At 44.9% G+C, this 26,109-nt stretch overlaps 1 protein-coding gene across 2 annotated transcripts in view; it reads left to right on the top strand.

Moving 5' to 3' along the window:
• Window positions 1–1,685: 1,685 nt before the first annotated feature.
• The window catches only part of C8b (complement C8 beta chain), a 41,398-nt gene continuing 16,974 nt past the window's right edge, over window positions 1,686–26,109 (top strand). The window contains exons 1-8 of one of the 2 annotated variants that reach the window (XM_021650106.2): window positions 4,753–4,854; window positions 5,345–5,435; window positions 8,392–8,548; window positions 14,963–15,104; window positions 17,345–17,486; window positions 18,819–18,951; window positions 20,333–20,530; window positions 24,081–24,321. In XM_021650106.2, the coding sequence (XP_021505781.2) occupies window positions 5,377–5,435; window positions 8,392–8,548; window positions 14,963–15,104; window positions 17,345–17,486; window positions 18,819–18,951; window positions 20,333–20,530; window positions 24,081–24,321 (1,072 nt within the window). In that variant the 5' untranslated portion in view covers window positions 4,753–4,854; window positions 5,345–5,376. Of the gene's footprint in view, window positions 1,868–4,752; window positions 4,855–5,344; window positions 5,436–8,391; window positions 8,549–14,962; window positions 15,105–17,344; window positions 17,487–18,818; window positions 18,952–20,332; window positions 20,531–24,080; window positions 24,322–26,109 lie in introns of those variants that run through there. The other variant, XM_021650103.2, reaches the window with a different exon arrangement.

The raw sequence follows: 26,109 nt of genomic DNA on the forward strand, positions 1-26,109 counted from the left end.
TAGACAACCTGTGGGATGGATGCCAATGAATGGTCTCTGTTTTACAGAGAAGACAGTTTGGCAACAATACGTAGCAGCAAATAATACCAAATGCCTTTTCTATCCCACACTCATGTGTTACATGACCACCGCTCCCAAGTTTCCTCACCAAGTTCCCAACTTGCCGCTGTCTCCAGGTTGGAATCAGGACCAGAGTCTAAGAAGGACTGAAATGTGTAAATACCCATTTCTGTATGGTCATAGACTATCTGGCTGGAGTTTTTTTCCCTTCCTTCCTTCCTTCCTTCCTTCCTTCCTTCCTTCCTTCCTTCCTTCCTTCCTTCCTTCCTCCCTTCTTCCTTTTTCCCCTATGTGTGTTGTGTGTACAACCATATGTGTGCAGAAGTTGGAGGAGGGCACTGGGTGTCCTCCTTTACCATTCTCTATCTTCTTTCAGGACAGGGTCTCCTGGGTTCTGGAGACTGTACTCACTATGGGTGCTTGTGACCATAGAGTGCTTATGTCTGGTCTTTCCTTTAAGTTGACTGACCATGGAGGGGTGGCAGGTGTCCCTGGGAGTCACCCTGAGCAACAGAATGGGGATGGCCAGCCTCCTGGTCACAAATAATAGACTTGGGGTTGTGAGTGATACCTGCCTTGACTGTGTTCAGCCCTAGAGAAGGAATCAGGGTTTCTATAATGTGGAAAGTGAGGAAAGTGGTAGGTGAAGAGTCTGGTACCCACCCAGGTATATTGCCCGTGGCTCTTAACGGTCTCCAGCACATATTAGAGACAAATGTTGAATTTTCCTCAACCAATGCCCACTGAACTTTACTCCCCAGCAAGGTCAGGGCCAGATTCCTCATAAACAAGGCACTACAGAAGCTGTGTCAATGCCCCAATGCATATTTGGGTATTTTCTTAAAATTATAATTTTTGCAATACCTCTTTACATTTAATGTCTCATCTAATTCTTCCAGCTCTCATCAAATTCTTCCAGCATTTGATCAAGAGGAAATAGAGAATGTCAGCTGTGTATGGAGAGTACACGGTACCTGCCCGGCAGGTCTCAACATGTCCTGAAGATTTATTTAAATGTACTTATGGGTTTTTTTTTTAAATATTCTATTAGTACATACTTATCATCATAGCTGTGGGCCTCACTGTGACATTTTCATGCATATTTTAATGTATCTCCTATCACCTTCCCACTGACCCCATCACACAGCCCTGGGAGATGGTTAGCACTGTGGTTATCTGTTTTATGGACAGGGCAGTATGTGTTCTGGGTAACACAGCTGAGAATCATATAGAAAGAATTTGAACTCAGGTGGAAATCAGATAGAGGAAATTCAAAGTCAGGTATCCGGGCTCTGGAGCCCTGCTATGGTCACTACAAACCTGGGGCTCAGACCCAGTGCCATTTAGCTTCAGACCCTGCAGTCCGTTTACTGAGAACAGAAGATGTGTCTGAGCAGCCAGCATGTGCCTGTGCTCACTACTTTCCCTGTATTAACTTATCTAACCCTCCCCGTGTTGGGGAGGTAATGGTTGTGGCTACCTGAGGTAGGTACAGGTAAGGTAACTAGCATGGCATCACGGTTTTCCTACTGCCGCTGGTTTATAGCACAGTGACTGAGTACACTCCTCTTGTGCAAAGTCGACTGGGGTTCCAGGCACTGGCTCCTGTTTGCTTTGCTGAGTTGTTTGCTCTGTGGGAACAGAACTGAAAGTAGCAATCGTGAATAGGTTTTTCATGCATCCAGGAGCCTCCCTGGAGCTCTTGTGGCACAGACAACATGAAAACAAGGGCTCAGGCTTGGAGGACAGCAGCAGAATCATGGCTTCTCTGGGCTGCCCTGGTATGTCTCCATTTCCTTGGTTCCAGGTAAGTGATCGGTACAAATGAGTCTCTGATCAATCATGTGGCAGAAAGCCAAATAATGCTGACCAATTCTGCCACATTCCTGTGGGCAGAGAACAGCTCTTAAAGCAATTTTCATGGGCCTGATAAAATAAGATCAACAATTCCTTCTGAATTATTATAGACTGAAGTGGCTGGCCTCAACAAAAGCACCTGTTAAAGAGCTGACATGTTTAAATGCATTCTGTCACGCTGAGAATAGGATACAAGTTCTATATCCTGAATGAAGCTTTGGTCTGGCTCTTTATGCAAGGGAGGGTTTATTATATAATGAAAAATGAGCCAGTTCATTACACATGGAATGATCTTCATAAATGGCAGTGTCTCACTCTATCTCCTCAACAGCCCAGTATACCTAGGGTGTGTGGGTTTCTCAAACTCTCGCTTTCCCTCTTCCTCTCTCACAGATGTTTGTTCCCAGGAGCAAAAGAACTGTGATTTATTTTACCAAAGTTTCCATTCATAGGATGTGAAACAGGTAAAGGAAATCATCTTAGTCAGGGTTCAAACTCGAGCTCCAGAGAAAGGTGTGCCAGAGCTGGCTGAAGACCCTCATGAGCAGTTGTGCCTGAGCAGTTCCCACCACAAGATGTGGAAGTGCCCAGGTACCTGAGTGCTCATGAGCACTACTACGGGAAGAGAGAGGTAAAGACCTTTTTTACCCTCAAACTGCTCACTGGTAGTAACCTCTCATTACATTAGCGCTACCTGTTCCCTGTGCTCTCTGTTCTGACATCTGCATTGGCTATTCAGCCTCTACTAAGCGTCTTCCCAGGGACCAGGAGTTTGAGTCTTCACCCACCAGACACTCCAGTGTAGAAGGGATCTTTTCTATATTGTATGGATGCAACAACCTGTCAATTAAGAAAAACCTATGGCCTATGGCTGGCAAAGGAAATAGGTGGGACTTCTGGCAGGCAGAAGGGATTCTGGGATAGAGCCAGGTGGTGATATTCAGCTGCCTAGATGTAAGGAAGGTGAATGCCTGGTGCCTGAGCTCAGGTAACCAGCCACATGGCATAACTTAGATTAGTATAGTGGGTTAATTTAAGTTATGAGCTAGTCAGACAAGATCCTAGCTACATGGTTTAGGTATTTTTATATATTTAATGAGTTTCATGAGCTGTTATTCCAGGAGCTAAGGGACAGGAAGAAAAACCACCAGCAACATAATGGCATCCTACTACTATACTTCAGTACTCAACATTTAGAATTAGCGTGACCTGCAGCTTGGTGAAGAGACCAACTCTGCAGATGAGACTTTCCATACATTTACTTCTGGGCACAGAGAGCTCAGCGGTACCCACTGAAATGTGCCTGGAGGAGAGGGCTCATACAACCCTTCCAGAAGCAGCCTGTCCCTGTACATAGACCCTTGATTGCCCTGGATGATATGGAGCTGAATAAGACCCAAACTCATGTTCTCAGGGAACCTGGCAATGTGAGAGCAAGTCCCAAGATTTGTGAGAATTGGTATCGGGACAAACAGCAATTGAGGAGAGTGACCAGTCCTCCTGAGCAGGAGCTCTTGCAAGGGGCAAAGGGTGTGCCAGGCAGAGATAACAGCATTTGCAAAGGCATGGAGTTGTGAGGGATCCTGTTTTGTTCCCAAGGTTCTGGGTATATTTTGATCTTACTGGGTAGACACCAAGTTGGGAAATGTGGAGAGGAGTAGGAATAAATAGTTGGGGAATCAAACCGTATCCTTCAGGCACAAGGTTTGAAGAGAAGGAGTAGTGTAATGGGGTGTCTGTATCGGCATGTTCCCTTTGAAGTGGAAGCTGGAGTTTCACCAGGTGACAAAAGTGCAGGCTGGAAAACTCATGGCTGTGTCATGTGAGGAAGGAGGTGGCCCCTTGTTCTCACTCTGTGGAAGGACTAACTGATCCCCAGAGGGGAGAAGAGAATGGCTTACACTCAGTGAGCCTTCAGCCCTTCCCTGAATCCTGGTTGAATATTCTGCTCTTCACCCATGACTTCTACACGCCAGTGCTGAACGCAACATGCCTTTTGGATATCAGATGTGAAAAGCAAAAGAAAAATATTCTGTGCAGGGGCAGAAAGGGCTGCAACCTCCTTCATAACGTAAAGTGTGTCATTTCATTTGCTCAGGTCACATTGTCATATGGCCTATTGATCATTATTGATTGTCACTTTGTTGCAGGCATTTACTCTCATCCTCACAGTCTTTCTATTTCTTACGGTTGTAGAGAGAAGGAAACTGAGGCTTGAAGACTATGTGACTCTCCAGGCTACTCAGTCCATTTGTGGAGGTGCGGGGTGTCAGAACTCAAACATCCTCTCTGCTTTTTGCCTCTTATTAGAACACTGTCCCCTCCACCTGACTTGCTGGATACCTAGGATGTTTCACTGGAAACATTTGCTACTTTGAGATGTTGCTTTAAATTGCAACAGCAAGTGACAGAGAGAAATGGGAAACCTTTTCCCCCAGCAACCTCCTCCCCCCAGCAAAACGGAAGATGCTGTTTGCACAGGGATGCAGCTGCTGAACAAATTGTGTGTGACAAGAAAGTTGTTGTGTCAGGGCATTCCATCCGTATAAGCTGAGGCCTGGAAATTTACTGCTGACCTAATCCTGCTGTGCTTGAAGGATCTATCTTTATTTTGATCAGAGAAAAGAGGGTAGGAGACCTGGACCCAGAATGATGTGTCCTAAGGCTGGCAACAATGTTCTGTGCACCCCGAAGAAAGGATTGTCTGTGCCAGCATTTTCTCAGAAGGGGCATATTTCCAGGGCAGGGTAAAAGGCTGCTTATACTAACACTTTTTTTTTTTTTAAATTGCAAAATGTTGTTAGAACACGAATATATCTCAGAAGAATCAGTGAAATGCAGGAGATGTTCTAGGATGGACCATCCAGAGGAGAGAAGGGAACGAGGTCCCTTTGGGAATCAATGTGGATCTGGTCGACGCGGGCGGTCGGGAGCCAGGTGCGGAGCCATGCCCAAAGGCTCGGCAAAGCACGGAAGCACGGGGAGGTGAAGCTGCACGCTGCGCACGTATGCGAGAGCATTTACAAGAGGCTGGAATGGCACACAGCATGTCTGTGACAGTTGTTGCCTCTGAAGGGGATGGTAAACAAACGGCTGATATAAAACTCAGATGCCTGCCTCCTGGAAATACCTTTTAGTTAAAGACCATGCAAGTGTGCCAAAGGATTGACAGAGGGTTCAACGTGGGTATTGGGGGCGGGGGGGACTGAGTGATTATTCATTTCCACTCTTGGGGCAGTTCGTGTTACAGAGGGGTTGGGCTTTGCTTTTGTGTCTGTTGATTGCGTGTCAGGCTTTCATTATGGCAGTTCCATACATGTTCGTAATATACCATGACCGGATGCACTGCCTCTATTACTCTTTCTTATCTGCTCTCCCCATACGGCGGCATCTCGGCAGAGCTGAGCCAGCGTGTTTGTTTCTCTAGGGATCCTCGGGGTGGAAGGTGCACACAGAGGCATGTCGAGGTCTCCATTGGACCTGTCGTCTGTGCAGCTCCGTGGCCGTTCTCCGATTCAGTATGTGTCTCAACACTAGCCATCCTTTTAGATTTGCATTTTATAGCGTAGTGCTAACATACCACCCTTATCCAATGTAATTTACAAACAGACTATTTATTCGGCTGATTAGCCCATTATATTGCCACCTCTGTAATGGAAACTGGGTGTAAAAATGAGAGATCGGATACTTACAACTCCTTCTCGCAGGTTCCTCTGTAGGCCATCATCTTGCCCATTAATAGGCTCTGAAATCTCAGAGAGGAAAATAACTGTGACTCTTAATAGTGACTGTGCCCATTACTTCTCCACTCGGTCTCCACTGTGGCCCCAGATTGGATTGATACTTGGAATAAAACAGTGTAAATGCTTTGTAGTTGGAATAGGAAGAGGGTACCCCGCAGAGCTGTCAAATACATACTTAAGAGAAGCCAAATCACAGACAGTATTGTTTTGTCAAACCGGAGCAAATTAGTAGAGAGGAGTCCATCGGAGGGTCCCTGCTGGGGTGCGGCATCCTGTCTCAGTAACCACTTTCAAGTACCCACCTGTGGTTTCCAGTAGAGTCTTTGACCTTTTGTTAAAGATCCAACTTGACTAGGCAATTGATTTTTGCCAGTCTCTGGGGCAGTCATAGAAATGGAGCTCACAGTAGTTAATATTATCCTCCTTTTAGGACTTCTGCCAAGTGAGAATGTGTTGTTAATGACCTTGTTTGGGGTGACATCCTGTGTGCTTGACAGTGGAGGCTTTGTGATGTTTCCCCTAATGACTTAATCTCAGAGACAGGGATGAACCAAGTCTTGCGGACATTTGTAGAGATGGTGGTGGGAGGTGGCTGGAGTGGCTGCAGATTGGATCGGCTTCCGGACACCGTGGGGTGAGGGACAGAGTGCACACACGCTCAGGATCAGACAGACGTAACGCTTCGATCCTGGCACAACCATATACCAGTTTCACTGCAGCAGGCATGTTGTGTCTCTCTGAGCCACTTCAGCATCTGTCCAGGTGATGGCGTTCCATGGTTACCTTCTAGCGCATCTGTGGGATGGGAGGAGAGCATAAGAAAACACCTCACACCTTGCTTAGATCTGACATCCTAGGCCCTCAATAAATCTCCATCCCTTTCTTCCTCTCAGCTCCTGTTTAGCTTTAAAAAAAAAAAAGTACAAGTTACAAGGGATCTTATATACATTCATGGGAAGAGAGAGAAAAAGAATCATAGTACAACTACCATGTTCTAAGTAGGAAAACTGAGGCTCATGCAGATGGGATGAGTTCATTCATTCACTGGGCTCAGCTGTGGGCCAGGGACTCAACAGACAGCCTCGCTTACATTGCAGACATATTTCAGTTCCCGTGTTTCTTGTCTGTGCTGAAGGTGTGACTCCTCTGCCTTCTACCCATTTTATGCTTCAACTCATCTCCACAGATGCTTCATGTCCCGTCTTGCTCAACTTGACACCGGCTCTCCTCCTCTTCTGAATCACTGATGCTCCCTAAAGCACTTGTCCTCGGTGTGGTGGTTGGAATGAGAAAAATGCCCTATAGGCTCAGATGTTTGACTACTTGGCCCCCGTTGGTGGTGATGTTTGGGTAGTCTCGGGAGGTGTGGTATTGATGGAATATGTACATCACTGGGGCCCAGGATTGAGGTTTTAAAGCCTTGTGCCATTTTCAGTTTGCCGCCTTTTGCTTCTCACTACGCTTCAAGCCCTCAGCTTCTACTCTAGCTGCTGTGTCTGCTCCTTGCTGCCATACTTCCCCATCATAATGGTGTCTTACTCCCTTGGAAATGTGAGTCAAATGAACCATTCTGTAAGTTGCCTTAGCCATGGTATTTTATCACAATGGAAAAGTAGGAAACTAACTAATAACGCTTGGCCTGCTTCTCTCAAAAGAGTCCAGCCATTTCCCTCTTCAGTTTCCCATGATCAGCTCTGTATCTCTAGCACAGGCATCCCTTCCCTTCCTGATTTCAGACCCAGACAGAACTGTGTCCTGCGTGATTTTATGTGGATATCCCACAGGCACCAAGAGCTTAGCCCACCATCTTCCCCAACACCTGTGTCCTCCTGAGTCCCCACCGCCTAGGCATCCAAGGATAGGAGCATCAGCCTGAAAGCTTTCCTTCCTTTCTCACCCCTCCCGCCCATGCGCTTCCTGACCACTCTAACATTTCCACCTGAGAACTTGCCGATTCCTCTACCCTGGCCCTGCTGTAGTTCAGGTTCACATCATGTACTGGGATCCCTGGACCAGCCTCTCACTATCTCCTCAGCCTCAGACTCAGTTAACGCACAACTAACCTCCCCAAACCCAGCTCTGGCCATGGGGCCTGCATACATTAAAGTATTGCCTCCCGGGCAAAATTCCCTAGAGCTAAGATGCAAGACACATTTCTTTTCAAAGCTGTCCTCGTGCTATATCCCTTGAAACCTAAGATCTTCAGTATCAATTGTTCTTAGCAGATGTTTCACGGACTTTTAATATGGAAAGGTATCATCTAGGACAAACCTTTCCATCTCCAGAGGATAAAAAAGAGGCTCAGAGATAGGCAGTGAGTTGCTATGATGGGATTTCCCATGTATCCACAGCCCGTAGGCTTTGTTAAGAGCTCACCTATTGACCATCATTTATAATCCAGAAACAGCCACATTAGAGAATACATCTCAGCCACTGTTTGGAGGAGAAAAGGGAAGCTCACTCAGATCGAAAATCAGAGTCCACAAGCTGCTGAGACACCGTCTTCTAAGCAGAGTTCAGTACTCTTTATCAGACTAGTCCTAATGTCAGGACTCGTCTGACATTAGGGGGCTCAATCCATGTTTGTTAGATGGCTTAACTAGTACTGAAATGATAAACTACCTACCTTGCGCTCGTGATCCGACCTACATTTATTGGGTGAATAACTGATGGGTGATGGGAAATGCCATTTCCTTACGATGCTCAGCTCTTCTCTTATGATGATTTTTAGGGGTGAGAAGCCCGATTTCTTGGAGACAAATGCAGTCAACGAGAGCCTTGTCAAGAGCAGACCAGTGCGGAGCGTGGAGGTCACCCCAGCACCTGTGGACTGTGAGCTATCCAGCTGGTCCTCCTGGACTGCGTGTGACCCCTGTCAGAAGAAAAGGGTAAGATCCCAGGCCTTGGGTGAGAACTAAATTTCTGGGCAGGTGTGTAAGGTAGAGAAGAGGCTAGTTGTGAACAGGGCAGGCAGAGGCACTGATGGTGGTCCATGGCTGTGGTTTACCTTTAAGATGGTAGCTGTTGAGGAGATTCTCCTTTCCGTGTGCTTTCAACAGCCAACAGGTGCTCCCTTTCGTATGCCAATGTTTTCCATACAGCTGTCTTAACAGCTTCCTGCCTCTAACCTACTCTTTCTAGCCATCATTCACAGGGTAGCCAGGGACATGACCACAAAGCTACCTCTGCCCACTCTTTCCCCGAAAGAACCCTGAGGATCAAGGCCAGACTTCTGTGTCACCTAACCTGGCCTTGTCTCTATAACCTATCAGCTCTCACGTTTTTCCGGCAGTGTCACTCCCTCTCTGTCTCTTCATGTTGTTTTCTCGGCCAGCAATGACCTTCCTCACTACCTTCACTTACTGACATGTCTCAGAACTGGAAACTCTGCTCAAGGCAACCTCTTCTGTGAAGCCTTCCCTGACTGCACATCATCCCCAGCTCCATGTAGAAAAAGCAACTTTTACATGCTTCTCTAGGACCCTCCTCCCCTGTAGCCTAGCATATGTCACACTGTGATTTTTGTCATTGACTACCCTAAACAGAAAACTTGTAAAACACTTTAGTTCTGTCTTAAGTGTGCGCTCATGTAACAGGGGCTTCATAATTCTCTTCTATTTGAGCTCATTCTGCTTTCTGATGTCTTTGCAAGGGAAAGAAGGTGGCTGTCACATTCTGTGTAGACAGGTGAATGGAGACTTAGAACGGGTAAAGCGGCTTCTTGGAGCCTCTAGCAGCAGATACAAGCCTTAGCTCAGGCCATGGGTCCTTACTGACTTTTCTGCCTGTAAAACTAGTCTCCAGCTCCCTTCGCTTCAGCTCCCTTGTAATGGAGAGCTGACCCAGGACCCCAGCTCTGAATAAAACAGACATGCCAGATAAAAGAAAGAGAGAGGGAATGGTTGCCATTCCTTTGGCTCCTTGGGAACCCAGACCTATCATGGCAAAGACTCTGAAGAGGCTGAGGAAGTTAGCCCAGGACAATTACACAGTTAATTGGATCAATGGGGAGAGCCAGGCACTATCATTCTCTTCCCAGAGTAGGCTTTCTTGCTGAACTTGTCAACATTGATCCAATTATCTGGATAATTGCCTCATCTGCACCATAAACCAGAAGGACTGAGCATGAGCCAGCCAGTCAGAGATGCTCCCTGTAACTTGCTGTGTACTTACTCAGCTAGTATCAGCCCTGTCTGCAGGTTCCATGCCTGGGGCTCAGTGAAACACCTCAGCCACAACCAGGTATATTTCTTCTAATCTTTCCAGCTTCCTCAAACCCACTTTGCCTTGAGAGCCTGGGGTCAGTCTTCTGGGAGTGTCCCTGTAAATGTGTGGCTTTATTTTTGTGCTTATTTGTAGAATATAGTTTTATAACTTCATACCTATGTGTGCTGTGTAATGATCTAGCCAGGGTCATTAGCCTTTCTGTCACTCAAACATAACTGTTATCTTATGCTGGCATGTAGAGAAATATCAACATCAGCCTCCTGGTTAATTTGAACTGTACATTTATTGTGGACTTCTGTATTATAGAGTATAAGAACGCCCCACACATAGTGTTTTGATAAGCAATTCTCTCTCTGTTTCCCTCTCTCTCTCTCTCTTTCTCTCTCTTTCTCTCTATGTCTCTCTCTGTCTCTGTCTGTCTCTGTCTCTCTCTTTCTCTCCTTCATCCTCCCAAGACACTGGCAACCACTAGACTCTTCTCTGCTTCTATGGTATACTACTTTTTGCTTCTACAGATGAGTGAGAACCTGTGATTGGCTTTCTCTGCCTAGCTTATTTCCCTTAACATGATATCCTCAGACTCTGTTCATGTTGCCACAAATGACTGGATCATATTTTTATAGATGACTAGTACTCCATTGTTAATTATACCATTTTAATCCATTTATTTTTTGATGAACATCTTTGTCGATTTCTTTTTTTTTTTTTTTTTTTTTGGCTACTGTGAATCTTGTAATGAATATGGTAGTTCAGGTCTATCTTTGATAAAATGTCATGACTTCCTTTGAATATATATATATATGTGTGCGTGTGTGTGTGTGTATACTCAGTATTTACATTATTTATACTGTTGACTTATGTGATAAATCTATTTTCAGCATTTTAAATTTTTAAAAATTTTCTCCCCCACTTCCTCCTTTTTTTCATCTTCTTCTTCCTCCTTCTTCTCCTCCTTTTGTAGAGCTCCAATACTGCTTTCCATAATCTGTAATGGTTATATTAACTTACACACCTATCAACAGAGTATAAAACCCTTCTCAGCATTTCTACCATTTGTATATTATCATTTAAACGTATTTGTAGAGAATATTTGCCCATTTTAAACTCAGATTATTAGAAAATTTTCTGCTTCTTGAATTCCTTATATACCCTTCTTACAGATACTCCCTTTATTCTTCATTTTGTCTCTTAATATTGTTGATCATTTCCTTGGATATACAGAAACTTCCTAGTATGATCTAATCCCATTTGTCTAGCTTTGCTTTTGTTGCCTATACTATCATTTTTTTTTTTCTTTACTTAAGCCTTGAAGTGTTTCCCCTATGGTTTCTTCCAATAGTTACATAATTTAGGATCTTATATTAGGTCTTTGGCCCATTTTAAGTTTTCTGTTTCTTTGGCTTTGGCTTTGGTTTTAGTTTTGTTTGTTTGCTTGATTGAATAGGTTTTTTTTTATTGTTTTGTTTGTTTGTTTATTGGGGGGATTGGTTTTAGTTTTGGTTTCTTTGGTTGGTTGATTGGTTTCCATTGTTTCTTTTTTGTTTTCTGTTTTCTCAAGACAAGGTTTCTCTGTATAGCCCTGGCTATCCCGAAACTCACTCTGTAGACCAGGCTGGCCTCCAACTCAGAGATCTACTTGCCTCTGCCTCCCAAGTGTTGGGATTAAAGGCATAAGCCACTCCACCTGGTGAGTTGTTTTTTTTTTTTTATATAAGGGCCTACCTAGTTTCAGCCTTCTACAGATGTATGTACAATATTCATTCATTTGTGTTTCTCTCTTTTTCCCTTTCTCCCTCCCCCTTTCTGTACGTGTGTGTGCTCTCTTGCATACTCATATGTACTTGTGTGTGCGTACACACATGAGGCCATTCATCAGACTCCGTCTACCTTTTAAGATAGGGTCTCCCACTTAGCTAAAATCATCAAGGGGGCTAGACTTCCTGGCCAGGGAGTGCCAGCATTATGCTGTCTCTACCTCCCTGCCCTTGGCACTACACTCTCACACCATCACACCTGGCTTTTTGAAAGTGGGTTTCATTGAGCTCAGGTCCTCATGTTTGCAAGGTAAACATGTTATCTACTGGGTGATCCTCCTTGTATACCCAGTCCCCAGCACCACTTCGTTCTAAGGGATGGTCTTTTCTAGAGAAGTTCTTGGTGTCTTAGAAAACTCTGCTAGCCTTAAGTATGTGGATTCACTCCTGGGCTTTCTCTGTCCCACTGGTCTGCAGGCATGTTCCCATTTCTGACCCATGCATTGGAGATCACTCTAGATTTGTAGTTTGTCTTGAGTCTTGGGTTGTGATGCCCCTTGATTTATTTTTTGTTGTTGTTGTTCAGGATTATTTTCACTATTCTTTTTGTTTTGTAATTCTATATGAATTTTGTGGGTTTTTTTCCCCCACTACCTCTGTAAACACTTAACTGGGCTTTGATAGGGATTGCCTCAAACCTCTAATTATCTTGGGTAGTGTGGGCATTTTATCATTACTTCCTCTGACCTATGGAAACAAATTATTTCCTGCCTTCTAAATTTTTCATTATCATGGTCTATTACCTGCTACATTAAATTTATTTTTACCTGTCCCATTTAAGGATGTTGTGAATAAAATGATTGTCTTAGTTGGGGTTTCATTGCTATGAAGAGACATCATAACCACAGCAACTCTTACAAAGGAAAACATTTAATTGGGGCTGGCTTAAAGCTTCAGCAGTTTAGTCCATTATCATCATGGTAGAAAAAGCAGAGAAGCCTACAGGCAGACATGGTGGTGGAGGAGATGCCAAGAGTTCTACATCTTGATCCACAGGCAGCAGACAGAGACTATGTACTACACTGGGCATAGCTTGAGCATATATGACTCCAAAACCCATCTCCACAGTGGCACACTTCTCCAACAAGGCCACACCTCCTAATAGTACCATTTCTTATAGACTAAGCATTCAAACACCTGAGTCTATGGGGACCATTCCTATTCAAATCACCACAATGGTTACACAGCTCTTTTTCAGCCTGTTTGTTCAAAGTATACAAAATGCTGTTGGGTTTTGTATGTTAACTTTCTATCCTATAACTTTACTGTATTCATCAACTGCAGCAGTATTTTGATGGAGTCTTCAGAGATTTTACATACACGATCAGATCATGCTATTGACAAACAGAATCTTTTTACCTCCCTCCCTTCCAATTTTTCTGCCTTTTGTTTCTTCCTTCTGATTGCTCTCCCTAATGCTTCCAGTCCTATGTTGAATAGGCATGCTATTTTGTCCCAGATTTTCAGATATACCTTCAACTTTTCCCCATTTAACATAACATTTGCTGTGGATTGCTCTTGTATTATGTAGAGATATGTTTCTTCTGTACTTAATTTGTTGATGGTTTCCTGTGTTTTATTTTTTGTTTGTTTGTTTTTGTTTTGTTTCGTTTTGTTTTTTGTTCCTTGAAGTCTTATTAACAGGCCTATGTCTACTTTCCGGGAAGAACGAGTCTCCAAGGACATGGGGGCACAGGTGATGGCTGCCTCTATTTCTTTCTGTGTTGTCAGAGCCACAGAACAGATAAAGAGTCTCTCTGACGGGGGCTACTGTACTTATTTGCCACACTTTGTGTATCCAAACCTTGACTGCTAACATCAGAAAACCACCCAAATATGATCAGTTCCTTCTGTTATCCCATCCTGGGATCCCTGGCTGCCTGCCCCACTCTGTCTCCCTCCAGCTTTCTTCATTCTCCTTCTTCTACTCCTCTCCATCCATGATGAATTCATCTCTGGTTTCTGGAGGAAGATGATACATCCTTTAGTCTCTCTGTTTGACCCAAAACCTTCCTCTACCCAGGATGTTCTTGGCTACCCTTTTCCTGCTCTCTGCATCTGCCTGATACTCGTCCTCAACAGTCAGGTCTCAGCCCTGATGTCCTTGTTAGAAGCCAGTTGCCATCTCTTCCTTTTGCAGTGGGAATCTCATCATGAGCTTAAAGAGTTCTTTGTACATGGCCTGTCATGCACCCACTACATGGTGTTGTCACTGTCTGGTGCCTCCTGCCATCAACAGTGACCCTTTCCTTTTGAAGGTAGGCCGGGACACTTAGTGACGATAAAAAAAAAAAAAAAACAAAATAGGACTGTCTACTCTTCCAGGGGTCCTGAGTTCAATTCCCAGTACCCACATGGGTGGCTCACAACCATCTATCATGTGATCTGATGCCCTCTTCTGTCACACAGGCATGTGCTCATGTGTATAAATAAATAAATATTTAAAAAAAAAACAACTAGCAGGCAAGCAAGCAAAAAATACCCTTTAAAATATGAGATAGATTAATCAATATTTTCAGAATAAATGAACAAGGAGAGAGACAGCAATATTGATTCCTAAAATAGTGAATAATGAAGAAGAAAACAATGACAAGAAATTGGGTACCTACTTTGTGCCAGAAAAATGTGAGCTTGAGGTAACATATAATTATATATGATATAAAATAATACATAATTTATGATATATATAATGTTGATAAACCTGTAACATATTCCAGACTGCAGATTTAGGTAATTCATTGCCTCTGATTTGTAGATGAGTAAATTTGGATTCCAAAGACTAAGCTACCTGCCCAACATCATACGACTAGGAAATCAGCATCAGTTGGAACTTCAGAGCACATACTTTTTCACAGTGATGCCATAAGCAATATGGGTCAGTATATGAATCACACATTCGAATAATATTGCCAAGAATGAGTTTATTGTTAAATTAACAATATGAGCCCTTTATTAGTATTTGATACCAATAGCCATGCCTTTTTCACACTCAACAAATCTTGGCAGACCACAGCAGAGACAAAGATTCAAGACAAATCCCCCAACCTCAGGGAGCATGCAGCACAATTAGAAAAACAGAAAATTGCCAGCCTTGCACAGAACCTCAGCGTATGTGGTGAAGGAAGCACAAGATTTGGGCAAGTAGCAATCAGCCAACTGTACCTTTTCCCAGCACCCCCAGCTTAGTTGGTATACAGTATCCTTAGCTCCTGTGGTCCCTGAGGTCCCATCACTGCCTCCCTTTGTCTCTGTCTGCTTCAGTACAGACATGCTTACTTGCTCCGGTCCTCTCAGTTCAATGGGGAATTATGTGACTTCTCTGACAAGGAAGTTGAAGACTGTGTCACCAGCCGACCCTGCAGAAGCCAAGTGAGATGTGAAGGCTTTGTGTGTGCACAGACAGGTATGAATGAGTGTGGCAATGGGAAGAGAAGCTTGAAACACAGAGTACCATGCGATGATGGAGGGACAGACATGGAAGGACAGACATACAGGGCTCATGAAGACCAGGGTTGCAGGACAGGTCAGGGGGCTCCTTTCTACAACCCTGTGTACCATGCCATGAAAGAATGCCTATGGCAAGGCAGGATCATTGTTTTCCTTATCTTGCGTCCTAACAAACTGATGCTTGAAGAGGTTTCTTGCTACAAATTATCCAGCAAGTCAGGGGAGAAACTGCAGTGAGAATCTGGAAGCTCAGCTCCATTCAGTGAGGTAAATTAGGTGTGCTGGAGTCAGAAGCCCTGGGTCAGGTCTAACTCTGGCTGTGTCATCTAGAGTATCTCGTTTATCCTTTTTGGATTTGAATTACATCATTAGAACTTGAGTGTTGTATTAGGTATCCTTCTTACGATTTCAAAGGGTTGGAGTCTAGGATGGCAGAGCAAAAGCGTGACAGCAGAAACAACTGAGAGCTCACATCTTGATCTGAAAGCGAGAGATGGACAGAGCTAACTGAAGATGTCAGGAAACCTCAAAGCCCACCCCCAGGGACATACCTCCTCCAACAAGGCCCCACCTCCTAATCTTTCCCAAACTCATCCACCAACTGGAGCCTAATTCTTGAAGCATATGAGATTAAGGGGACATTCCCCATTCAAACCACAAGGGTGGTATAAACACCTTATGAGGTTGTCCTAAACATCATGCAGCAAATGGAGGTAAAAGCTCTCTGTCTTGTATAGACTCTGCTGCTACTCTCAGAGCCCTGGGGTAAAGGAACATGTGCCCAAACCTGCAGCAGTTGAGAAGTGTAACAGCCGTCACTTACCAACACAAGGCTTTGGAGGCATGGGTCCGGTCATTTGCATTTCTGTATCCATGAGTTAACCATAAGTCCAAATGTGTGATACAGTCAGTAAAAGTGTTGACTTTTCACAAAGAAGGAAAGTGAATATGGAAGACAGATGGGAGGATGGGTAGAAGGAAGGCTACAGTGCACAAATGAATGATGATTTACTGCAGAACCCAGTAAAAATGTGTTTTCCCGGCTTACTCAGATCATCCTGGTAAATCTGTGTGTCTCCATTTCTTCAAGCCTCTGACAAAAAACAGGAATACTTTGCCCTAAAGTAGCTGGAGGGGTGTTCCATTCACTGAACCCATGTGGATTGTGGTTCAGAGCTTCCAAAAGACAGACAGGGATTATCACAGTGATTTCTAGGGCTTACTATGACTGTAAAATTCCAACCAATAAATCTGAGAGACTCTTTTACAATATACCTAAAGACTCATTATAGCCCATGTTCCATGGTTTCACCCAGAGCCATAACGGCTATTCATGCAGGCTTTAGTTTAAATGCCTTGTAAGAAACATTTGAAGACCAGGTTGTTATTTTTCTGCCTTTTATAACCAAAGGACATTGGTTAAAAATGACCCAATAGGTCTAAGGAAGCAGAACCAGCTGTCTTGTGGGCTTTATGTCCCCAAGAAAGTACAAATAAGGAAGAAAGCGAAGCCAGTGAGAAATAAATTGTAGAGGAAACAGAAGTGATACGGATGATGGCACGGAAGGCGATGTGGGTTAGGGAAAGGAGTCACGATGAGGCAGGTAGAGCTTCCAGCTGTGCCGCAAATACTTGCAACATGTGCCCAGCTCTCCAAGACACTAAACCCAGCCACGGTAGGCTTTTGCAGTACTTTCCATGAATGCACTCTACTTTTTAGTCACTCACTCAAAACACCTCTGTCATGGCAGGAGAGCTGTGATGACCTCTGCACTTTACAGATGAGGAAGCTGAGGCCAGGAGGTTGGGTCACATATGCAAGATGGCTTCACTGGTGTTACTCAGAGAAGCCAGCCACCACCTCTCCCTACCCTTAGTGATGGGAGGAGGGGTTGTTCCAGACTACCATCCTGGTGGGCCACCTTTCCCTGCTTCTTAGACACATTGCCTCCCCCTGCCTTTGCCCTCACAGATGGTTCCGGATAATCTCTCCTCAGTGCTTTCAAAACTGTGGCGCTGAACTCTGTCGGGGGTGGGGAGGGTGGCAAAATGGGGGTGAGCTGTTAGTATCATTCTCAGTCAGGCCTGATCCATGAAGACTGATCAGAACAGGCACTAAAGGCCACACGCCTGGCACCAGCAATGTGTATCCTCTCGTCACAACTGTGTGAGTGTGGTCCCCTCTCTCCACCCCAGGAAGGTGTGTGAATCGCAGACTCCTCTGCAATGGGGACAATGACTGTGGAGACCAATCTGATGAAGCAAACTGTAGGAGGATTTATAAAAAATGTCAACAGGAAATGGAGCAGTACTGGGCAATTGGCAAGCTAGCCAGTGGGTGAGTTGCTGAGGCCTTGCTGGGATGATGGGAAGCCACAATGTTAAATGGAATTCTGAAGGATGGACGAGGGGTGGAAAGGGACCGTTGCTAGCTCTCCTTTCTGGAATAGAAAAGCTGTAGTGTAAGTTGGGTATTCCGTGTTGTTCCAGAAGCACATACCACGAACAGACATGGGCCAAGGGAAAGTTGACCTATGAATATTAAGTCTGTTCAAGGGCTGCTTAACTCTCACAGTCTGCTGTGTCAGGGGCATTCTAAGCATGGCTCTTGAATCCTATAGGCAACTTATGTTCTGTCTGGTTCTATGTCCCTAGTCCTCAGAATCCACCACGCTGAGAAGAAGGGACTTCTAAGCACTTTGGAAAGCAATGGCTTTCCAACATAGGTCTTTCGTCTGTGTGTCTGAGCTTCCGGAAACACACACTGGTCCACTCTTCCATAAGGCCAAAGGAGCAAGGCCAGAAAGGGCCAAGCAGGCCCAGCATCCATCCATCTATGCCACATCCTGCAGCATCTCAGCCTGCGGATGGACGAGTGAGACTACCTCTTTCTACATAACAAGAATCACTGTAATGGAAGCCCCTGGAAAGGAAGGCAGGGAGTATGAATAGAATCTGCCTCCTCCCTATATGATTTCCAGTCTTGACTCTTAAAGGCAGTCATCAGAGAGAGACTCTTCCCTTGGTTGGGAGCTCTTCTCAAGGCCTCATTAGTAGCCACTTGTACCTACTTCCAGGATAGAAAAAAAAATGAGGCCCTCAACAGTTAAGTGAGCTTCAGGGGCTACACAGCTAGAAAGGAGCGAAGGCATTCAAAGTCAGTAATGGAGATCCACTAAGCCTGGAGGAGAGGTACTTGCCCTTGAAGGAGCAGAGCACACTGACAGAAGAACACAGGGCTGGAGACGGGGCATGTGCGGGTGTGTTGGGAGTGGTCTCAGATGAAAGCGCTGAGTTGGTGGGGCTGGAGAAATGGATCAGTGGTTAAGAGCTCGGGCTGCTCTTCTAAAGGACCTGGGATTAATTTTCAGCACTCATAAGGTAGTTCAAAACCATGTGATGGAATTAGATACCCTCGTCTGGCCTCTATGCTCTGTACCAGGCATGGACATGGGATACAAGGCATACATGAAAGCAAAACACCCATACACATAAAATAATAACACAAAGTTTAAAAGGAGAGTATAGACTTGGTATGAACCAGTTTCCCATGGCCTTGAATGTAGACCCAAGAGTTCTGAGTTTCACTTTGTGGGATGTGCTAACTTCCAACGGAGGTGACACAACCCCAAATCCTGAGCTGCCCACCCTGTCTGTGCCTTCCTTTCAGGATAAATCTGTTCACAAACACTTTCGAGGGCCCCGTCCTCGATCACCGGTATTATGCTGGTGGGTGCTCCCCCCACTACATCCTGAACACCAAGTTTAGGAAGCCATACAACGTGGAAAGCTACACCCCACAGGTAAGGGACTACTGCTGGCAGAGAGGGATCACCGGGTGAGCACGCTGCAGCCTGCTAGCTGTGCAGCTTCCACGGAGCTCTTTCTCTCGGAATCCCAGTGTCTTCTGGCATCGAGCGGGTGGCCCCTAACACAAGACCTTGTGCTGACAAGTATGCTGTGTGCAGCCAGGGCAGCTGTAATAGCAGTGATGTCTTTCTCCTCAGCCCCCTTTTCTGGTCCTTTCCACAACACTCACTGGCCATCAAGGGGAAAAACAGCCTAGGACTAAGCACACCTTCCATCAAGGTGTCCAGTCCAAGCTGTCAACCTCTGCTTTCCAAGGAACCCTTCCAGCAGCCGAATCCCAGCCCAGATGTCTCGTGCAGCTTCCGGTTTCTAGTCTCCTTAGCTAGCATTCACTGAAGGCTCTGACAGGCTCTTGGGTGAACCTGGTCCTCAGGAAAGGTCTAGTGAGAAGAACAACTGTCATTTTATACATGGGGAAACTGAGGCCTAGAGCAATCAACTGTCCCAAGTCATCCACCCAGAAGGAAGCAGGGCCACTGTCCCAGAAGCCTCACTTTAGGCCATGCCTACATCACTGCTGCTCCTATCCTGTGCTAGAGGATTTTAGAGAAATTAAAGTATCCAGATGCCCATGGAAGTGGACATGGTGATGACTGCTCACCCCAAGCCCATCAAGGACGGTGAGCACTAATGACTTAGCAGATTGCTCAGCTAAGTTCTCCAAGACAAGCTAACCAAGCAGTCTCCTTCCAGCTTCTCTCCTACCCTGCCGCCTCAGCCCACATCCTCAATGCACCACACTCCACACAGCACCACCTTCTGGGCTTGTGACTCCACATTCTGATTTGTTCCTTCCATTCCTACCGCCATGCCATCCCAGAATGCCCACCCCACTCCTTCCTCCCTTGGCTTATGTTTGCAATATACCACAGAGAAGAACAAGAGACCCAAAAGCCTCCGTATGCCGATGCCAGAATGTTCTCTTACAACATCTGCCTGTTTCCCTCACTCTTGCATCTTCTGATTCCCATACACCATCATCCAGGCCCTTGGTAGGAGCCTCCCATTTTGCTTCGTAACTCTGCTCCAGATCAATCCCCAGCCCTGGATACCCCCACCTCCTGCATTCCTGCCAACTAAAACCCAAGCCAAATTCCCACCTCTGTGCATGAAACACTGCATTGAATACATCTGTCTCTGTTGCTAGAGCAGGGGTCCTTGGTCTGCAAGCTGTCCCTGGTATTTTTGCATTTCCATAGTCTCTGGCTCAGTTCTACTATATAGTAAGAGCACAGTGAATATCTGATGATGATGATGATGATGATGATGGTTTGAACCAAAGCATATTAAACATACCTTTTTTTCTTTCCATAGACCCAAGGCAAATATGAATTTTCATTTAGAGAATATGAATCATATTCAGATTTTGAACGCAATGTGACAGAGAAAGCAACCAGCAAGTCTAGTTCCAAGACTGGTTTCAAAATAGATTCTATCATTGAGTTTGGATTTAAGGAAGACAGCAATGAAGACAAACAGTACATTAGCAGAATCAAAAGATTTTCCCACACTGTAAGTACCTAGCTAGTCCTTTTATTTATTTATTTTAAAATAATGTTTCCATGTACTTTTTGAGAGTTTCATAAACATATTTTGATTATATTCATTCCCTTTCCTTTACTCTTCCCAGATCCTTCATTACAAACCCCTACCCACCCAACTAAAAGTTCTCTCTTGCTCTTAAAAAAAAAACTCAGTTTATTGTTTTAAAATGGGTGTTATTCTTTTATGCTCATGGTTGTGTCTGTATTCCACATTATTCCTGGTCCAAGTAAACAAAAAAGTCTCCATGGTCCTGAAAATCCTCTCATAGATCATGTCTTAGTCTCACGCTGACTTACTCGGGTAGCGTTATTTTCCAGTTCTGATAAGCCCTTTCCTTTGGTTTTCAATAAGCCTAATGTGCAGACTTGCCTGAATGAAACCTATGGGGGGTGGGGGTGGAGTTCAACTCACTGCAACATGACTTTTGTTTGAGATCAACGTCAGGAATGTGACCCAATTCTTCTGGGACCTCTTAGCCATCTGGTGGGGTTTTGTTTACCATCGCCCCCATCCCCCTTTCTACTGCTTTCTTTCTACCTTTTGTCGGTTTCCCTCAGGGTTACTAGCCCAGGCCACTTTGCCTTGTGCCGCCCTGACATACAGTATGACTCCTACCTTGCCTTTCATATGCATGTGCTGCCCTAAAGATGTTCCCCGATACTAATCCAATATTGTATATTTCTTGATGACCACACGGTAAGCACAAAGCAAGGGGATGGAAAGTGACTGGGCTGATGTGTTAAGGAAACAGGTGATAGGTAGCTTTGAGACTCTGAGTTCTGTGGTAGAGAAGGTGCATATTTTTGACTGGTCACTGAGAATTTTCAACTCAGGAATGATGGGATAAGAAATTAATCTAAGGAGATACAAAATAAAAGAGACCAAGACCTTCAGTTTGCAGTGATTTATGTGAAAACTAAATTGTGGGGGGAGGGGAGCTAACAGGCCCCTGCTACAGATATATTTACCATCAGGAAACAGGCAGCCAGCATTGAGTAGTCTAGACTGTTTCCCATCTGTTGACTCATCTTACGGGCTGGGATCCTCTGGGGACTGATCTGTTTCCTTCTTCTCTAGACAGGGTGGTGCATAGTAGGCACTCAGCACTGAGCTGTAGGAATGAAGGACAGGCCCAGCCACTGGGATGTGCTTTATTAGAAGGGAAAACAGTGGGTACCATCATGTACTGGCCCCCTTCTCCTCCTGCTCCATCCTTCTGTAGCCTCCCCAGTTCAGATAGCCAGTCCCACAAAGCTAGCATGTGTGTTGCCAGACATGAGCCTTGGGTCCTAAGACAAACTCTACAAGGTTCTTTTTGTTCAGTTAAATGTATTTTCTGAAAAACCGGGTGTCTTTATGGGTTACTGTGTAATTATTTGTTTCACGCATGCAATATATAATGTCCATATCAGAGTAATTAGCATTTCTGTCTCCTTGAACATCTGTAACTTTTTTTGTAGTGGGCACCTTCAAACTTGTCTCTTGAAGCTCTTCATAAAATACATAACAAATCGTTCTTGCCTTAATATTCTCAGTCCAGAGGGAGAGGTATGCCTGTAAGCAATAAATCACTGTTAATCATTTATATTGGCTGCAATATAGCGTAGTAATGTATGCTATAAAGGAAATATGAGTAATGTGCTACACAAGCTTTAAAAGGAAGCGCAGGTCTGGGACTTTCAGGGATCGCGTTAAATAAGCAAGAGCTAAACGGGGATTTGAAAAATAAATAAACTCATGTCCAAAAGAAAGGGAAGAACTTAGAAGCAGAAAGATTAGTCTGTACACAGTCCCATCATGCAGGTTTGGGGATCAGTACGGAGTTGGATTAGGGTCAATGCACAGTGTAGCTGATGGGAAATGGACAGGCGTGGAGAGAAATGCTTCAATGTCGGGGCAGCTGACACCGATCAGAGTGCTGGTGGATGCAATGTGTGGGTCTGTCTCCAAAGCAGGAGAGTAGATTACAATTGAACACAACACCAAGCTCATGCACTCATGTTTGTTTACTTTGCTTTTGCCTGAAGGAGTATTATCATAATATTATCAGAGGTTTAGGACTTTTCCTCTGACTAGGGCCCTGAAAACAAGTTAGCAGGGGAAGGGAGAGCACACGGGAAGTTTTATAATATGTCAACTTAAGTAACAATCGGAGAAAGACTCGGTGAATGCTTTTGTGTATTTGGAAACTGCAGAACATTGCAATGGGAGTGAGCAATGCTATAAATGTTCTCAAGAGGACTGAATTGAGGAAAGTTTCTAAAATAGGGGGGGGGGGGATTGCAAACAAAAATCCTTGGCCACAAGGTACTAACAACATGGATGACACCACTCTGAAGCCAGGCAATTTCTGGATAAAAACCCCTAAAGTGGTGAGGTTTTTGTACTGTTGCTGTGGCTGTCTTCCATGACAGCTCCTATTATTAGATGATCAGGAATGAAATACTCTTCCTCCGTAACTTCTAGGCCTGATGTACTTTTACGTACTTACCTTTTGTTAGGGCTGACATATTCAACTCCATTTTGATTCTGACAACTTTCGTAAAGCTGCAGGGAGGAGACAGAACCTAGGAGACTTGGAAAAGGTGTGAGCCAAGTGCCCAGTGACTACTTGCAGGACTAGAATGGGATGACAGCAAGCCAGGGTGGAAAGTGGGGGTTTTTAGTGACAGCGCAATTGAGACGGCATAGCTCTTCAGCTGAAGGGCTCAGTTGGAATAGGCTGTACCCCTCATTTCTACCATTTCTGCTTCCTCCCCTACAAGGATCCCTCATCTCACATGTTGTGATACATAGCTCTCAAAGAGACCATCTTCCCTCAGCTATCCTAAAGGAACCGTAAGCTTGGTGACCCTGGGTAGCGTTTGTAAAGGTGTTTTCCTATTCACTGCAACACCAGCATTCACTCTATGCCATAGCTCCGGGGGACACCAGACTTTGCCTAAAAAGAACCAGAGCCAATAATTGATGCTTACCACAATACTGAGGGAAGGGTCTCTATTGCTAATACACAACTCTGCCACCGCAGTGTGACAGAGACTATAGACAAGATATCAATGAACAGGAATGGTAGTATTTGTGAAACAGTCAGCAGATAAATTCTGTGGACCATGGTTTTCTGACTCCCGCCACTGTCACCTTCCCAAAGCACTTTTGGACTTGAACGGTTTGGGGTTTCATTTTCAAAAGACAAAGGGAAATGGTTGAGGCTTGCAAGTTAGCAAATTCTGCCCCTGTCTGAGCGACCTCAAGTGGCCACATTCACTCGCTGTGCAGGTTTCTGATTCTCCTTCACTGTCCTTGTTTCCTCCTGTAAGGAGCTCAGTGATCATCCAAGCTGAAAAGGATGCTAGAATATTCAGGAGGATTGAAATCTTCCCAAAGAGACCACCTTCCCTCAGATGTCCTAAAGGGATCATAAGCATGATTACCTGGGGCGGTATTTGTAAAGTTCATCTTCCCCTTTGCTATTCCCAGTTGTGAAGGTCTGTTTTCTCCTTGTTGGCATTTCCTCTAGAAAAGCAAGTTTCTGCATGTGCACTCTGTCCTTGAAGTGGCACATTACAAGCTGAAGTCCAGAAACCTCATGCTCCACTACGAATTCCTCCAGAGGGTCAAGAGCCTGCCCCTGGAGTACAGCTATGGGGAATACCGAGATCTCCTTCGTGATTTTGGGACCCACTTCATCACTGAGGCCGTGCTTGGGGGCATCTATGAGTACACGCTTATCATGAACAAAGATGCCATGGAGCGAGCAGGTGCGTTGGCAGAGGGACACGCCTTTCCTGGCCAACACAGGAGGGATGAGTGATGGGAGAGTCTTATGTTAATGCTTGGGGAAGAGACTTGAATCATGCTCCCATTTCCCTCCCACTGACATGGCTGCCCCTCCACAGAGGCCTTTGCCGAGTCTTTATCTTCCTCTCCCTGGCTTAGCTGGGTTGGTCCTCCCAGCCCAGCTCCCTCTTTGAGTGGTCCTCCTTTCCACAACTAACTGTATCTGATTAGAGCCAAGCTTGTGCACTGAGTCACATTTGCATCCTGGACCGCTGGGTCACTGCATCTGCTCTCCCCTATCATTTCCACATCTCAGAAATGGTTCCCAGCCAGAGGCTAAGCCAAAAGCTTAGGCATCGACCTCAATTACTTTTCTTTCCTTTCTATTCACCAGCAAGTTTCCTCATACCTACCTCCAAATTTTATTTTCCATTTTTCTTGTTCATTTGTGTGTGTGTGTGTATGTATTACGGTATGTTTGCTTTATTTTTCATGTGTGTGGGTGCATGCATGTGTGGGTTCATGTGTACATAACTGCACATGTATGTGGAGGCCTGAGGTTGATGCCAGGGATCATCTTCTATGTTCTTCCACCATATTAATCGGTCAATCCAGAGCTTTTTGATATTTTAACCAGCTTGCTGTTCAAGATCCTCTGTCTCTCTACCTTCATGGGCTGCAATTACAGACAGGCCACCATGCTTACCTGGCCATTGTTTCTGGGTATTTGAACTCTGCTCCTCATTTTGTAAATTTGCCTCTGAGCCATCTCCCTAGTCCTTACATTGATTTTGACAGTACCACGGGCTCATCCTATGACCAATGCTTCATTCACTCCTGTGAATGTGAATTAGAGACAAATCTTTGAAGTGATTGAGCTGATCCAGTAGGATCAAGGTGAAGTCTAAAATTCCATCTTTCCAACAACTTGGAGATGATGCTAAAGGTGCTGGTCCACAGGTGACAGTTTCACTACTGAGGGTTCATATTACTGTAGTCCCCAGACTAACGACCAGTCCTAACACTCCTGTCCTTCTCCTCCCGTCTTGCCTACAGGCATTCCTGATCTTTCCAGCTGTCTTTAACACCCAGTCTAGGGTATGAACATCACTTTCCAATCCAGTATTCTGTCTCAGGGATGGGCCCTGGTCTGGTTATGTGAACTGTTCTAGAACACATGGCCCCTCAGCGGATCCAGGGCTTAGTTGTAATTCCAGTGTACTTGTAGGCATGCATACAAGGTAAATGCATGTGTTCAAGACTTGAGTCTACCAAGATCAAAGGTGCCTTCCTCCAAAAGAGTTGTCCCAAAGGTTCTTTCCGTAGTTTCCAAAACTGCCCCCCCATAACTGGCCTAGAGAATCACACAATTCAGGGAAATATAAAATTGATGCCACCTTCAGAGTTTCTCCAGAGCACTGCCGAGGGTCGGAGAGGGTGAAAAACCTGCCACATTTCGTGCACAGCTAATGAATTTGCATGGCCCTGGAGAGTCTTTTTCTTGTAACACCTATTATCTCAATGAGCTTTATGTTTCAAGGGTTTGGAATACTCTTGGCGGAAGGTATGGTCCACACTGATAATGCTAGGAAGCCTACTAGTCAACAAGCCTCTTTTTCCTAAGCCAGATGTAAAACAATTCAGAAAGGTCTTATATGAGATTGCAGCAAGCCCCAGGGAAGAAGATACCTTGAGGAGAATCAAGGCAGAAGGTGGCGAGAAGGAGTCCTCAAATAAGTAGGGGAAACTTGTACATGTACCACCAGATA

Source organism: Meriones unguiculatus, chromosome 12, assembly GCF_030254825.1.
Source record: "Meriones unguiculatus strain TT.TT164.6M chromosome 12, Bangor_MerUng_6.1, whole genome shotgun sequence".
In the NCBI taxonomy this organism is placed as follows: domain Eukaryota; kingdom Metazoa; phylum Chordata; class Mammalia; order Rodentia; family Muridae; genus Meriones; species Meriones unguiculatus.